The 17133-nt window shown below is 36.6% G+C and overlaps 1 protein-coding gene across 2 annotated transcripts; it reads right to left on the bottom strand.

Moving 5' to 3' along the window:
* Positions 1–823: 823 nt before the first annotated feature.
* LOC148957644 (activating signal cointegrator 1 complex subunit 1-like) lies at positions 824–15139 on the bottom strand. 2 transcript variants are annotated; one of them, XM_089114800.1, is made up of 8 exons: positions 14946–15139; positions 13425–13634; positions 9921–10099; positions 7771–7860; positions 5880–5926; positions 5173–5292; positions 4396–4603; positions 824–2104 (listed from the first exon to the last, which is right to left on the bottom strand). In XM_089114800.1, exons 1-8 carry the CDS (start codon positions 15061–15063, stop codon positions 1991–1993), a joined length of 1086 nt encoding a protein of 361 aa, XP_088970926.1. In that variant the 5' UTR covers positions 15064–15139; the 3' UTR covers positions 824–1990. The 2 variants fall into 2 exon arrangements, with proteins under 2 accessions (XP_088970926.1, XP_088970927.1); XM_089114801.1 differs by having other exon boundaries at positions 14942–15128.
* Positions 15140–17133: the final 1994 nt, after the last annotated feature.

The raw sequence follows: 17133 nt of genomic DNA, 5'->3' as shown, positions 1-17133 counted from the left end.
TAAGAAGAATCCAGCCTCAGATTTTCGAAAAAATTAATTAAGAACAGTCTTATAAAAAAAAGTATGTAGGACACTCCGAGGGTGCAGGGAAACCAGGCGAAGAATTTCATCACTGTTTGTTTTGCATGTCTCCATGGCTGACGTGGATGTCTCACAAAGACGTTTCTAGAGATTTTGAAACATACAAAGACTGAAACGTTCTGATTTCCACAGCTACAGAGCAAGCACCAGCACAAGAAATGTTTAGTTGGTTGCAAAATGACTCTCATCAAAACATCAAACAGGAATAAACAGCTCTAAGTACGGTGTCAGAAAGTCTAAACCTTCTAATAAACATTCATTGAACAAAAGTTGAGTGAAATGTTTAGTGAAATGTTCAGTCGTTTTACCAGGGCTTAAATTTGAGACATGATGCAATGCGTGAATTTATTTCAGTCTAGTCTCGTCACTTCGGATCCCAAATAAAGCAGGCTGTAATATTTGAAAATTGAGGAAAACGTCGTGGAAAAATTTGCAGACAGAAAGCATCAACTTTAAAAAGGGTGGACAGGTACGCCTTTTTTAATAGTGGGCCTACAAATCTGATATTCAAGTGTTCTAGCCAGGAAGTGTGCTTGATCGTCGGTTTGTCATGCTATACAGTGGCAGCGTCAGCCGCCAGTGTGGGAGAAGTCGCTAAAAGTTGCTAAAAACATAGTTACAGCCCCTTATTCTTGTTCAAGGAAGGGTAATCTTTTAGTTCAGATCTTCCCCTTTAATCTTTCAGATCCTTCAAACCTTTTCTTCACGCAGACAAAGGATATCAGAAAAAACGATGACGATCTTCTTGCATAGACTAATCTGTGTATCGGCAAAACAATGAATGGTAGTAATTAAACTGGCTGTTTTAACTGTTCTGAAAAGAACTGACATAAAATATTTATCACTTTATGCATTAATACGAAACTATGCAGAGGAATAGGTCGATGTTGTACAATGGAATCTCTTATAAATCACTAGTAGTGTATTTCTGCAATGTTCTGTCAGGTGGAAATTCTCTTCCACAGCATTGCTTAACCCTGCCTTGATCCAACTGACGACGTTCTGAGGACATTTGACATTTGAAAGAGTAGCTAACCCATATTCAGCTCCTCTGTTCACGTACAGCTGGTAGAAGTAGAGCAAATAGACTTGTATGGGAAACTTTTTAAGATTATAATTGTTTTGCATATCTGTAGGACCGACTTGCAATGAAGGGTAAATGGAAATCGCTCCAATCTTCTCTAAACGGATTAGCAAATTACAGAAAATTCGTTTGATGCCCCCTGAAATAGCCGATCCCCCGTTAGGTAAACAATTTCGCTTCGGTTAGGATACTTCTTGCAATTTTGGTAGCTACTGGGTAAATGTATTCCTTTGCAAACTTGAAGTTACAAGTTTGACTGAAAAGTATTTTGGTTTTTATTAATCGGAAAATGGGAAATTTGCGGCATAAACTTTCGCGAAATTCGGACACAAATGCGTAAACACTGAAGTTCTCGCCAAAGGGTTCCTTCCCGAAAGTATTCATATAACTGATGATAACGTATTTAGTAAATTGTTCGTTTTGGATCATGTAAACAAGCAGCTTTTCCCTTAATTGCAGCCTTTTCATGCCACATTTGATGCCTCTGTCATCATTAATATATTTCAATTAAAGTACTTAAACATTTGTACAAAAACAAGTAATTAATGGCACAACTGGCCACTAGGGTGTGCTCAACAAAGTGATGAAATTGCGAGATCGATATGGCGATGCCAGTTAAGTATTTAAAGCAATTTTTGCACCTATTTTGCAAATTAAAGCTCTACAGTCTAGCCTTACAATAGCAGCCACATATCATCACAGAACGATAGAGCAACAACAAAGTGGAGTTTTGGTGGCCAATTCGTTCTAATTCGCATACTTCAAGCTTCCAACTGCACCAAGGACGACTCTGTACATACTTTATATCAATTCCAGTTAAAAGTTTTATATCTCAATTTGTGCTTCAGAGTGGTAAAACCCATCAGGTCCATACTGTCCTCGTTTTGACAAATGAAGGGACGTGACATCGACCATGCCAAAGTTGAAGTTGTCGCAAATCTGAAAAAGAAAATAATGAGGAAATTATAATGGATTATAAGGCGAAAAAACTAAACGGAATTGGGAACCTGTGATTTGTATGTTTTTTGCGCAGCTTGACAATCACCTTTAGACCAGCCTAAAATATTCGAGTTTTCCCGACAATGGGCTCGTAACTCTATGCGAGTATGGTCACTCACCTTCTGGTGAAGGCTGTGGCCAACGGGAATTAACTACACTCGCCAGAAACGATCGGATAACCAAATTGAAAACCTGCTTGTAAAGATGAGCAGAGGACAGAAATTCATGGCTGAGCAGGCTTGTGATTTTTACCAGTAAAAGTCTGTATTCTATCTTCCTGCAATAAGTCACATTAGCCGCCCAAGCTTCATCAACTTGACGAAGAGACAATTTATTTTATAGGAGCATGGGTCGTATATTGAACTTGTACGGTCTATTCATTGACCGTTGGCAAACCAATTTTGAAGTTCTTTTAATCAACAGTTTTTGAAAGATTGCCTTGATTTGAAGACAGTAACTGGAACATAACAAATTCATAACATCGTGGTAGTGAAACGAATCAACATTCAAAATCACTGGGAAATGTTTTTGCAGAAAACCACTATTTCTTGCATATCATTAGAATGCCTCATTTAAACTATTTGCCCGCGTCCATAAAAAACATTCATATAAATACATTTCTGACTATTTGCCTATTTGAGTATTGAATAAGATATGGACTGCACGAATAATAACTAGCCTATGATACTTGTTAGGGGAGGGCAGCAGTCCCACGGGTTCCAAGCGAACCTTTAAGACTAAAGGCTCTGACAAGGGAAGGAACACGTTTGAGTAATTTAGTCAGTAAATTATTATCGAAATACTCCTTTTTGAGGCCTAGTGATGTCTTTACGTCATTTGCAATACATGCAAGTAACAGCTTAGACAATCTGCATGACTGCTCAACCTCTGAGACTTTGCGGTGAAGAAGCACGAAAACATGACGTCATCATAAACTTCCATAAATCCGCGACATTTCGATAGGGAACAATTCGAATGTGAATTTCAAAATGCCTATCAAATGAAGTCAGACGGTTTTATAAAGAATAATGCATTATCAAAATTTATAAATGTTATCATGTCACTTTTAGAAATATCAAGTTGACAATCTGTGACGGTCAAAAAAGGTGGCCAGTGCAAAGCAAAATGTTCCTAGATTCGTTTGAATTTGATTCCTTTTAATTTAATTGATTCATTTGAATTGTTCTTTAATAAAAGAAAAATGATTATTATAAATAAAGCGTAACTTTCAGAGGCTTACACTTTATCTGGGTTTTACATAATCCAGGAACTCGATATGTTAAGTAAGCATATATTGCTGGTTAACCGATGTGACACTGTTAAGGAAGTATGCACCTCGAAAAGGCGCCTAATTCGTCATCTGGAAATTAGGATAAAGTGTAACATAAGCAGATTGGATTGATTTTCTTTGCCTGGCTTGATAGGATAGGATATCAATGCGCTTGCGGCGTACTGAGCGAAGCATACGTAACGTGTTGATCTTAGTGAGGCGTCGGGTTAACATTGCGTCAGGGTTGTAACAAGATACATTACTAATTTCATGTCTAATGAAAACATCAGCTATAAAACTTAATAGTGAAATGTATTTAAGTGGAGGTTACACAGGCTTGATGTCGTACCGTTTTAAACCCTGTTTTTCCTGAATAATTACCTCCATCCTACCCCTATTACTGTTGAAAAGTAGCATTGAGAACGGCAACAAGCGAAAATATATTGAGATAAGAATGGCACAACGTGCGTAACGGTTTCATTTGTAACTTCTCTGGTCCGTTTTCCAGCGATGAGATGTATGAGAAAGATGAGGTAACTTGAGAACGAATAAGAAAACGTCGAACGCAGTGAAGCAAAAGTGAAAAATCGCCCTGATTCCTGCACATTTTACGCCGGATGAAAACGCACAAATTCCAAGACGTAACCTAACCTGACATCGACAGTAACGGAAGAAAATCTTAACTGCACGTTGCTTTGAGAGTTAGCTGGGCTTACGAATCATAGGTAAATTTAACTACTCACTTAACTTACATTCCAACTCTCGGTGCTTCGTGAATCAAGGGTTAACCTCACATGCAAAATTAAAAAACCTCCCAATAAACATCCATCGGAAAAGGCCTGGCTTTTCAAGGCTGAGAGATTGAGCATGGCTATAATTAAGTAAACTTATGCATCCCAAATATAAACGTCTACTGGAATAAGCCATTGACAAAGTCGGCAACAAGATGTTAATTTCCAACCTGAAAAAGTTTTCTTGCATCGAAAAATTGAACCTTTCTTCTAGTTTTGCTCTGAGAACCATCAGTTTTGATATCATTAGTCTCCTTCTCAGCAGAAATGAAATTAGTGTTGATGACCGTCGCATGAAGTTTGACTTTATCGTACTCTTTTCGCATTAACCCAGCTGATGAGAAACGATCCACAATAAAGTCTGCTAATCTTTGCAACCTAACGAACAAATAGATAAAAAGACGAATTACAATACAATTGAAATTGTATAGTAATTTGTAATAATAATATTTACAAGTATGGCTGCGATGAGAATGTTGTAACAAATTTGGTGTTGGCGATGTAAACTTGTTTCTCTAAACCATTTCATTTTGTCAAATCAACGAACTTAACATTAAAATCATATGCGTTTGAAACTTGATTATCTGCTCTGATTGAACTGGTATCAACGTCAACACGTCTGCAGAAATTCTCAAATTTTTGAACATTTCGATTTGATTATTGAAAGAAAAAAAAGAATAGCAAGGAAACTTTTTAGTTCTTTGACTGTCAAATATTGCTTGAAGAAGAATAAGCTGCTACAGCAAAGTAGTCAAACCTGAGGGTTATAATTCCCCTGCTGTGTTTCCTGAACTAATGTTTCCAAAGAAATCTTGAGTCACCCCCGGAAAATCACAAAACAGCATTTATGTTAAGTACAACGATTTTTACTCACAATCAAAAGCAATTAAGGCGAACAAAAGTTTTTATAATGTAAATGTATTCACTGCAATTTCATATGCTTTTACCTGTCTGTCCCATCGTCTAATTTGACTTTGGCATATAACACGACCACTTGGGAAGGGTCGTCATTCATGCATTCTATTCCGTTAAGAACCACTCGCAGGGGTCTGCCATTGACAAATTCTCTGTTTTAAGATAAAATAAGGCAGTAAGTTAGTGGAAAGAGCTGTCATCTATAAATAAATTATTTCATAAAAAGAAGAAAAACATTACAGAGCAGTTTGATTTACAGATAATCATATATATATATATATATATATATATATATATATATATATATATATATATACATAGATAATTAAATAATAATAATTAAATCAAAATAATGATTTACAGATATTATTTTTACATTAATAGTGTTTAAGGATGTGATGGGCAAATGATTAATAACATGCCATCTTCTATACGATCTTAACTAGGAAAAAAATGAAATTCAAATACTCAAGTTAGTACCAACGAACTAGCATCATTAAAATTTGCTACCAGGCTAGGCAAGCTAGCTTCTTAAACTGACCCCTTTTATACTGACAAGCATGGCAAATTGACAACATAAAAATCTAGTGAATGAGGGAAAGTTTCTAATGCGTAAGTGAATGTTTTAAAATTTCATAAATCTGTTATTATATCTTTGAGGCTGTAATAAGATTCGGGAAAATATTTTATTCTGAATAAAAAAACAACCATCAAATGTCTTTTGAAGAAAAGTTCATACTTTTGAATGTCATCCTGAAGATCTTTTAATAAAACAGCTGCCTTACCCTAAAAAGAATAAGAATAAAGTGGATGTCCAAAAATCATATACCAAAAAGTCAATCTCTGGAATTCCATCCACAATAGCCTTATGTGCTTTATCGTACAGAGGAAGAAAATAAGCGGCAAAATTTGATTTGCTTGGCACAAAATTTAGCGCAAGGTCTACCTTTCAAATTTGCATACGGAAAGAATTTATATTTCTACAAAAGGTTGAAGGGAATGGCTGTAGATCGTCTATGATACCATAGTGTTGAGGTAATTACAGTGAAGAATATCAAATATTATGTTTTATGATAACAATTGGTTAACAATGTTTACATAAGAACTGTACAGACATTGTTGGACGTAGTGTTATACAGTGAGATAGCATACTACTTGTATTTCAAGCAAATAATAACCGTTCATTACACAAAATTGACTGTCTCCTTTTATACAATAGATGTTTACAGTTCATCTAGTTCCTTGGGGAGTTTCCCGTGTCGTATCTAAACTACTTGCGCAAGAAGGAACGCAAATTAATTAACAGAACACTTCCTTTTCTAACATGTTATGTTACAGAGCACCTCACTTGCTGTCCAAATTTGTCACGAGCTTTGTGATAAAGTTTTGATAAAACCTTCTTTGGTCGGCTCACAATGCTTACAGGTGGTACAACTCGTTTTTGAGAACTGCCACAGGACTCTCAGTTATTGATTGGGAGCCGAGGCAGCACTTGTCTGAAGGTCCGATAGCTTTTCAAATTTGACTAAGTGAATACTGAAAGTGTCATTAAACTTTGTTGTTTTCTAGCAACTTTCTTCTGTAGAACGAAATTCAGTCCGTTCTGACAAGGCGTTTTGTCTTATTTCAACTACAACTCTATCTCGAATTCCTACATCATGTAGTCTACTGGAATAGCAAAAATCAGCAAGTGTTTACAAATCAGTTTTTAAGTTATCAACAGACTTACCTTCCGTTTTCACACGCACATTGAAGCGAGCCAGCTTAAAAATACCATCTCATTTTACTATTATGAAGGACCTCTTTAACTCATTTTAACTTCACTATAACTATTTTGGTCAGCCTAAGTTATTCCAAATGATAGCAAAATTTCAGCCTGCTTCGTTTCTCATAGACACTTGACTCTCTTTATCACTCTTGAAGCTTTCAAATCTTTTGATTTACTTCGATCATTATTCGGGCTTGAATAAGAACCTCTCCTGGAGGTGATATCTGAAATGTTGTCAGGTTCGTTTTTCCTCATATTCAGGGCATTTCTGAGCCTTTGACCGTAGACTTACGACTGCTCTTTCCTCAATTTAGCTTTCCAAGTTAAAGAAATGCCGCACTCTGGACTCTGATACACCCAAGTTCAAGTTCAATTGAAAGTGCAATAAACAATCAAATAAGGTTTAAGGAGGGTTCATTTTCCGAACACCATAGACAGTGCACCCATTCTATCAATGACCAAAAACCGAAAACATTCATGTTTTCTATTTGTGAGAAACTGGTTTATGAGAAACTAGTACTGGGATGGCCAAAAATTTAAGAAACTTTAGTACTAGGCTAAAGAAAAACCAAAACACTGTAAAGTTTCCATTTTTAGAAAAGGATGCCAAAAGTTTTTCTTGTTTAGATTTGTTTTAAAAAGTTTTGACTTCCCTTTGGAAAAGATAGCAGCATTTGGATTTCGATCAACATGGGTTTCTATCGTGACGATCTGCGTTTATATCTTACCAAAAATGCTCAACTTCAAAACAATAAGGCAAGTTTAGTTCCCGAAAAAGATGGATGCCAAATTAAGAAACTTTTAGTATTTAGCCCTGATCTAAGTTTCTTATAAATTAAAAAAAGTGTATTTGGTTACTTACAATTTCCTGCTCACTCATAAGAGCCATCACACCCATAGTAATGTGAAGCTTCTCTGGAACCTGAATGATTTCTTCACTAAATCCTTTGCACTAGAGAAATAGCGATTTAAAAAGGATTTATAACATGCAACCTTGTAAAGACTAATCAACACATAATTAAGAAAAACATCAACTAAAATAACAAACAATATTTGAATAACAATGATATTTATTTTGATGAAAAAATGACTATTGTCCTTCCAAATGACAAATTCTGTTAACCACCGAGGTCACATTTATGACAAGATTGAAAAATATGAGATGCTCAATAAAACATCGCAAAATTATCTAGTCACATAAAATTGTACTCAAAATTACACTTTGAGTTAACCATTTCAATTAATAAGATGAAAATATACTTAAAAAGAGTTTTTCAACAGTAGCCTTCTTCCCTTAGTTCTCTATTTATGCAAATAAAAGATGAGTTGACTTATCACAATTGCGAATTTGATGGAAAAATTATTGTGGAATTTACACAGAAGATCAGAAATGGTGCAAAATTGAAAGTGTGAAGAAAACAATTTAATTGGTGTGACCAGGGAAAAATATATTTTTCCTAGGGCAAATTTGGCTCTCTCCCCCAAATCTTTCCATTTATTACATACAGGAAGTCACTCAATGCATGGAAGGCATTTCTGAAAAAGAACCGTTTAATTTAAAATACATTAGAACTTGTGCGTTTCCATTATGTGGGTGCAGACGATATATAAAATTAATATGTTTAAACTCTTATACATTAAGAGTCAGAAAGTGGCCTTACACCTTTCATTCTATACGACACCAATTTGCAGCTGCTTTGAAAAGAAAAAGCGATTGGTTTCTGTTCATCAGAACATGTAACACCTGGTACCATTTTGTTTGGCCTCTGCAAACTAATGAAGCTTTTTAAAGAGCTACTTCACTAAATTTCAGAATTTGTCAATGTTCAGACTTGGTGTTATTTCCTTGCATCAATTTCATTGTTCTGGGCCTAGGTGACCACAAGAGAAAAACCAAAGGGTTTGCATTGTGAAGCCAGATGGTTCTTGAAATTTCCCCCCAAAAATTGTTGCCAGTTACACTATAAAGGATTGCTATGAGAGCTGAGTGACTTTCATATCAGAAAGGGTTTGAGTTTTCTAACGCCACACCAATCTGTTGCACAAAGCTTTGATCAGCACAGTGAAAATTACTGAAATGAGGTAATACAAAAATCGCTCCAGAGTCACTTTGCAGCAGAGCACCATAGTGTAATCGCACAAATCTGATATACTTTGCTTTTAAAAAACAAATTCGCATTCTGTGAAAACAGCAGAAAATTCTGCTCTGAAGAAATCTCGACATTCATTTGCATTTGATAATTAGTGAACAATGGAAATTTTCTGAGATTTTTGGCTGGCTGCTGGATAATGCCCAATGAAAATTTTCCTAACAATGTTAGTAATATTTCATTATTTTGAGTTCACGCCCACCAAAACCATTCCATTGAAGCAATACTTGGACAGAGACTGTCAGCACAAAATTTTCAGGGTTGTTTTCTGCCATTTTATGTAGTACTAATTGACAACGAGTTAATAAATTAGCACACAGCTCAACCAGATAATCAAATAATTGAAGATGGTGCACTTTAAAATAATATTGCAAATGGCTGCTGCATTGTGGACTAGTAATTCAAAGAAATCCAGGCATGTGAGCAATCAGAGTGTCCTATTGTAACTGATACCCCAAATCTCTGGATTAAAAGTTATTCTGCTCTGTGCCATTCTGATAACAATCTGGTAAAGTGTAGCTCTAGCTAAAGGCTCAATCAGAATGCAAACAGGTCTGTAGTTTTGTAATCACCATAAACTTGCTAATGCCTTATTACTTAACTTTGAAAAATCTATCAAGTATGCGGAACTTTTGATTTGCAGAGGTTGAAAGCAGATGCTCAAAATTGCTCTTTTAAAAACATTTTTTCAAAGTTATCTTCCTAAAACTCCCCAAAAGGCCCTTGTGGTGATCCTGGTTTGGGTGCTTCTTTTGTGGTGATCCTTGTCTGGGTGTTTCTTTTGTCTAGACATTTCATATCAGATGAATTGAGCACATGACTTGGATGCTGACTTATGGAAATCTACAAATGAAAAACTAACATCTCTGCAGTCCTGGAGCACGGTTCTTTTGAAATCTTCAAAATTCTCTTTTGTAGCAGCACATGCAAGTGGTATTGAGATAAAATGGGTAGGTTTGGCCCTGCCTCTTGCAGATTCAACAATAAGGTTGACTCTTGATCTTGCTGACAAAACACCACTTCTCTCTGGACCAGTGATAACTACGAGAAAGAAAACAAATTTAAGAATGGAACATCAATTAAATAACCAAACTTCTGCTCAAACAACTTTGTGAATATCTGCCTAATTTTCTAATTTTAAATGCAAATAAATTACAATTAGAACTTTGAAAGGCTTCGAATACCTCAAAGTCATTCAAACACCAGGGGTTTTCCTTGAATATTTCTTGTTTCAAAGGGTGTATGAGTCCTAGGTGGCATTAAAAAGAAAGGCATTCTTTCATATTGATCAAGAAAAAATACAAATAACATAGATAAATTCTGCAATTGACTTTGGTTTATATTCTTAATGATATAGAAGAAAACCCTATATAGATGTGTAAAAATTCATTGAATATCAACTTCATTATCATATTTCACATTATCATTAAGAGTATGGGGCTGCTTCTTCTATAACTTACTCAGGTCAGATTTTTTGTTATAATAAGAAGAGGAGCAATAAGTTCTGAAGTCACATTCTAGCTTACTGTGACTTCTTTCCTTCTTTGAAACATAGAACTACCTTATATTCTGAGCCATTGACAGCAATCCAAAAGCGTCTTTTTAAGGTTATCAATTCAAGATTTTATACATTAATCTCTATCAGACTGCATTGTGGTATTATTATCTTCTATCAGACTGCATTGATAACAGAAATAATGTGTTATTTTGAAGTAGAATAAGGGTATATACAGTAAAAGGCTGGTTTGGGAAAATGCCCATATTTGGCAAACGCAGCAGGTACTCGCGGTTTACCAAAAATTTTCTCATTACCAGAGGGTAAGGGTAGCTAGATATCATTTCAGAAAAATAATATATTTTTGTGCTTTGTAAGACATCTCTGCATTGAACATTCAACTGTTTGCATTATATTTCATGCATCTCATCCTAGTGATAAATATACATGTGATGTTCTGCAGATCATCTTTTCATCCCTTTTTAAGAACTTTGCATCCTTTTTGTTGAAAATGGTATCCACTAAGTGATCTTTTTTGTTTATTTTATTTCTTCCATTCTGGAGACATTGCTTGCCCATTCACCACTTATGTTTGTCTGAGTGTTCTTGAATGGCAAACCATTTGGTTTGTGATCTTCAACTTCCATTTGCTCACTTGTTAAGGTATATGATATTAAACATTGTTTTTTCCATGCTTTTCTGAGACTCTGCCAATTGATGCCTGTGACCAGTTTTCACACCATATTATGTTATTGCTAGCAGTATGACTCCATCCATTACTCTTTTCTTCATATATAAAGCATTGATTTTTTTTCATGAATCGTCATATTGCCCAAATCTTTGCCCTCCTGCAGCTTTTCATCTGTCAAATTTCTTATTTGTTTCCTTTTCAGGTATTAGTAGATGACCTAAGTAACCATATTCATTGCTTCTCCTATGATCCTTCTCTCCATTTTGACCAATGAACAATATTCCTCCTGTGATACTCTATACAATCATGAACAAAAGGATCTTCAAACTACAGATACCAAATTTGTCAAAAATGCAATTGTGATATCTTCATGTGTCTTTAATCACTTTTACTCAAGCCTTGGTTGAGACAAGTATTGAAAGCCTAACCAATTTATTTGCTATATTGTTTAATCAAAAAATTGGCTATTTGTACTTAAATCTATTATAATCAGGCTTTCTTTGGAAAGGCGTGTGAAAGTGAAACGCACACGCACACCCTGACGCACGCCTACTGCTTTCAAGGAGTGCATGATATCAGATGCCTTCTTTTATTCTGAGAGCAAAATTCTCTATCAATGATTGGTTTTGTTGATTTTTGAGACGGTCTAAATGTAAATCTTTCCTTGGTACTATTGCTTCATGCCATTTCAAAAAGGCTTAACACCTTGTCAGGATTGCGGATTAAGTATAAGAATTTGAAATAATCATCGGACAAATTAACAGTGGAATCCTGATAATATGGCTATAACTAATTTTCTGGTATAACAAAAATATGTCTGGCCCTATGGAATCTGCCAAACCTCATACAAATACCCTCGGTATAATGAATCCTGTATATAACAAACTCTGATTTTTTTGAATCGAATTGTATGACAATTCATCAAGTTTTTCCTTGAAATGACAAACTTGTCTAAAAATTTTCACCGTTATTTTGGACTATTTTTCCCTGGTGTATATTTATCACTATTTCTCGAGGGACTAATTATTTTTCATCGGCAAAACAGAAATTGGCAAACATGCACTTTTTATGATGCAAAAAATGGAGAAGAGATTTGTGCAAAAGTTTACACCTTTTCAAGGCTTTATGGCATTTCAGTGAACAAATCAAGACACAGAAGACTATAGCAGACTTTTGCCTCCAAGTTTTATATGGAACATTAAGTGTTGTGAATAAGATTTTCATTTTCGATCACTAATTTAGCAAAAGTAGCAGATTTGCCAATTATGCGATAGAAATTTAGCAGATTTGCGGATTTTGCTACCCCCATATAGCCCCCTCTTCAGACTCTGCTTTGCTGTAAATACAGACGTTGGTGACATTTACATTAATGTAAATAGGCCCATCATTATCTTTTATGTATTATCTTTATGGATTATCGAGATCTGGCCAGTGAGGTACATAGAATAGCTGTCATGCTTGATAACCAAGGGCCCTCGAGGCACAGATTTACACGCAAAAACGGTCATTACAACCAGATGAACACCAAGCCCCCACTGACTCTGCTAAGGATATACTATCAAAGCTGATGAAAACTATGTTTAAACTTGCTCAAGTCTCCAGAAATCACATATTTTTTGTTAAGATGTAAGTAGTGATGCTAAGGATTCAGCAAAATAAATTTCATCAAAATTATTGGTGTCAGCATTTTCGTGTTGGCAATTTCTGCGTAGATCTATTATGATAACCATAAATTTTTCCGAGAAAATGTCACATGCCACCACACCCCAACACACCTCAACACAGGTCACCACATCCCAACACAGGTCACCACAGGTCACCACATGCCACCACATGCCACCACATGCCACCACACGCCACCGCACGCCACCACATGCCAACAAACGCCTGGATGTTTTCAGACGTGCCGTGGTTAGCACGCCTGCTATATTTTTCCCATGAAAGCCTGTATAATAATACTGATATTAATGAAAAATAATGCTACTGTTTGCTTGGGTAGGTACTTTAAACGATGCAGCTCAGATATTTTAGGAAGCGTAACAGCATGCCGTGTTAACCCTCAACTACGCCACTGTATATGCCTGGTCTATTGCTAGAAGAGTGCATGCATCCTTCACATAATCTTTTTATTGTTCCTTATAAGGGCCCAGCAACTTTAGGTGGGGTAAAGGAATACATACCTACATCTCCTTCTCTACCTGGCCGTGGAATGCTAACATGTGTTTTTGTCTCTTTTTCTATTCTGCTCTTGCTTTCATTCTTCCTGCCGCAGATGAACTTAAAATAATAGCTTGGGATATCAGTGCAATAGGCAATATAACCATCAGCAGTTTTTCGCACAGAAAGAAATTCTTCATCATCACATTGCTCATCTTCCCATTGAGCTTGCGCTATCCGTAAGGGAAATGAGAAGATAAGGTTTTATTACAGGGAATTGTATAATGCATTAGACAATTTAAAGGTCTGTAGTTTATAGGGAAAGAGCAAGAAAAAACCAGGTTGAAACAAAGCTGATCTGATTCTGCAAGTCAAGCTGCAAACATAGCCATATATGAATACCAGGAGTGGATTTTGTGCCACATCCTTTATATGACTGGAAACACATGAAAACGCCCATTTCTAAAACTCTCAGATCAAGAAGATAACAAGATAAATAAATCCTACTTTTTACTTCATTTTGTGGGACTATTGCAGTTTTGCACCTCTCAGCATGTAGTTCCATACATAAGGATAGGGTTTGGGTAAGGATCAGTGTCCAAGAGGTGCGAAACTACATTAGCGCCCATTTGGTTACTACTGACTAGTGAAAAATGCATCCTTACCGAATCAAAGCAAAATTTAGTGAAGAACACAAAAATAGGTGGGTTGGGGCAACCCCCACACCCACTGGTAAATCTGCTCCAGATGAATGCCCCTTTCTAAAAATGATTTTGGAAAAGAATCTTTTCACCATGGTTGGAGCTCGCGGTAGAATCATGGTGGTTATAATGTTGTAAATGCCTTTGGCTTATATTTTACATTTTACAGTTTGCTGCTATTAAAAAAATAACACTGTGAGGGTTCAAGGAAATCATTTATCAAGTCAAGGATCAATTTACAATTTAGAATCAATGCGATTGTCTGACAAAAAAGCAAATATTTTACAGTATACGGAAAGCTTTTTTGGCTTTCACTCGTCAACAAACTCAAGCTTGCAACACCACAAATCGGTAATAAAATCACGTTAGAATAATTGCAAGGTTGTGTCGATCTTGAGGAACTTAATTTTTCATTTGCCTTAAGCAAATACCTAGGACAAACCCAAGTCACGCCCAGATCTCAAAATGCCACACCCATTACCAGGTGTGCATGGACATTTAAGAAAAAATAATCTAGTGTGTGCACTTGCCCATACTCTGCAGTCTGCTGGTTCAGTTTCAAAAACTACACCCTTAGCAAAAAATGCTGAGACACTCGCAGAAAATTGAGCTAGTTTCAAATCATCCAGCCCCCGTCCCCCCAATTCAATGTTGTGATGAGAGTAATTCTGCTCGCGGTCATGCCCAGTTATACCGCAATCATAAAACCCAACATTGACATCGGGGGGAAGGGGGTGTGGGCTACCAGAGCATGTTATATAATAAAAAGACATGTGACTTCACTTTTTGAAAAAAAGTCTCAGCTATTTTTTGCCAAGATTGTAGTTGTCATTCAAAACTTACCACAAATTTCATTTAAAGGATTTTTAGAATAATTGGTACTGTTGTCATCGGTGGCAACGTACAGTTTTCTGTATCTTCTTCCTCCAACAGCAACGATCAGAGGGTTAACAATATCCATTTTCTCTCCTTCGTGGAACTTTTACCAATATTTCTTCAGTCGTCCATCTTCATTAAAAAAGTTGGTGCTGTTGCTGTTGTGTCCAGCCCAGCCCCCTCGCAGTGCTGAAGGGCCAAGAGTGCGGGAGGGGCAGTGGGGAGGGGTAGTTCTGGTCGACTTACAATAGGTTAGCCTGTGTTCCACACCCCTAACCTGAAAGTAGAGGGTCTTGGCACATGCTAACAGGAGGGATGCTCATAGTACTTTTTTTATTAAGAATGTGGAGAAGTGCTCTAGTTTCAGTCTAATATTTTCAATAGCTTTGAAAAAAGCAAACATTTAGTAAACTAAAGCTTTTCGTCTGACACTCTTCAGAGTTTAAAACGTCAGAACATAGATCGAAAACTCTACGCTAAGAAATATATATACCCAGTTGTGGATCGAAATAGGCCAATCAGAAACACGAGCACATGACTGTAAAGGTTGACCAATCAGTGCCGCTTGCCTATTAGAATGTTACCAATGGAGTCCTAAGGTGAAAACGAACTCCTTTTGTCTACACAGTAGCGGTTTTTTCGTGCTTATGTAGATAGATTCTAAAACTGCTAGGTGGAACGACGATCAGGCTTTACCAATAATCCGAAACATGTCGCCATTATAGTTTTTTGCACAAACTGGGTTTTCTAGCAAATGCTGCCCGATAGCAGAATCGCAGGTCTTATTAGTAATTTTGGATTTGCAAGACCGAGGTGGCTGTTTTCTTTGGGGATGTGTTTTGTTTCTAATATTAGATGGAACGTGTTGTTTTATCCTATCCTCCAATCTTTGGGTGGTGCGTCCTACGTAGCCAGAATCACACTGGCAGGGAATGGTGGGCTATTAAGCTCGCTCCGGTACAAAGCGTCGGCACATATTTTGATGGTCTCATTCAAAGGGACATTAGTGAAAAGACTGCTAATGTATACATATACTATTTTCAAAACAGAGGCTGAGTGTGATATTTTCCTAAAACGCCTTAATGGTCTTCACACAGCCCTACATTTTACATTTGAAAAGGAAGAAAATAACTCCTTGCCATTTCTTGATGTTTTGGTTGAAAAATCTGACACTGGATTTCTCACCAGTGTATACCGTAAACCCACATCTTCGGGGTTATACACTCGATGGAGTTCGTTTTGCCCAAAACAAAGAAAAATCAGCCTCATCAAAACGCTCACACATAGGGCACTGATGATTTGTTCCAAGTCTAAACTCGACTCGGAACTTGAAAAACTTACTAAGATTTTTCTGGAGAACGGCTATCCAGAACATGTTATTTCAGTTTACATTAAGGAGAAGATAGGAAATTTCTCGGCTGACGTAAAATTTGGTCCTCAAAAGTGCCCGGTCTATCTAAAACTACCTTGGATCGGTAACAGCTCCCTACGTTTTGAAAGCCAAATAAAACAGGCCATAACAAATTGTTTCTTCGCGGTTAACCCACGTGTTGTTTACAGTACAAAAAAGGCCCTTCCGTCCATTCAAAAGGACTGCGTTCCTGCCACAAAAAAAAGTTCTGTTGTGTATGAATTCACGTGCCAGTGTGATTCTGGCTACGTAGGACGCACCACCCAAAGATTGGAGGATAGGATAAAACAACACGTTCCATCTAATATTAGAAACAAAACACATCCCCAAAGAGAACAGCCACCTCGGTCTTGCAAATCCAAAATTACTAATAAGACCTGCGATTCTGCTATCGGGCAGCATTTGCTAGAAAACCCAGTTTGTGCAAAAAACTATAATGGCGACATGTTTCGGATTATTGGTAAAGCCCGATCGTCGTTCCACCTAGCAGTTTTAGAATCTATCTACATAAGCACGAAAAAACCGCTACTGTGTAGACAAAAGGAGTTCGTTTTCACCTTAGGACTCCATTGGTAACATTCTAATAGGCAAGCGGCACTGATTGGTCAACCTTTACAGTCATGTGCTCGTGTTTCTGATTGGCCTATTTCGATCCACAACTGGGTATATATATTTCTTAGCGTAGAGTTTTCGATCTATGTTCTGACATTTTAAACTCTGAAGAGTGTCAGACGAAAAGCTTTA

This window comes from Rhopilema esculentum, chromosome 21, assembly GCF_057945365.1.
Source record: "Rhopilema esculentum isolate cy_ngs chromosome 21, ASM5794536v1, whole genome shotgun sequence".
In the NCBI taxonomy this organism is placed as follows: Eukaryota; Metazoa; Cnidaria; class Scyphozoa; order Rhizostomeae; family Rhizostomatidae; genus Rhopilema; species Rhopilema esculentum.
The sequence above is the reverse complement of the archived record's forward strand: the minus strand, read 5'-3'. Positions and strand labels throughout refer to the sequence as shown.

Coding starts and splice junctions, on each gene's coding strand:
- LOC148957644 (XM_089114800.1), bottom strand. CDS start 15,063: ATGGATATTGTTAACCCTCTGATCGTTGCTGTTGGAGGAAGAAGATAC. Junction 13,635..14,945: donor TCCTTTAAATGAAATTTGTG/GTAAGTTTTGAA, acceptor CCTTACGGATAG/CGCAAGCTCAATGGGAAGAT. Junction 10,100..13,424: donor AGGTAGAGAAGGAGATGTAG/GTATGTATTCCT, acceptor TCTTTCTCGTAG/TTATCACTGGTCCAGAGAGA.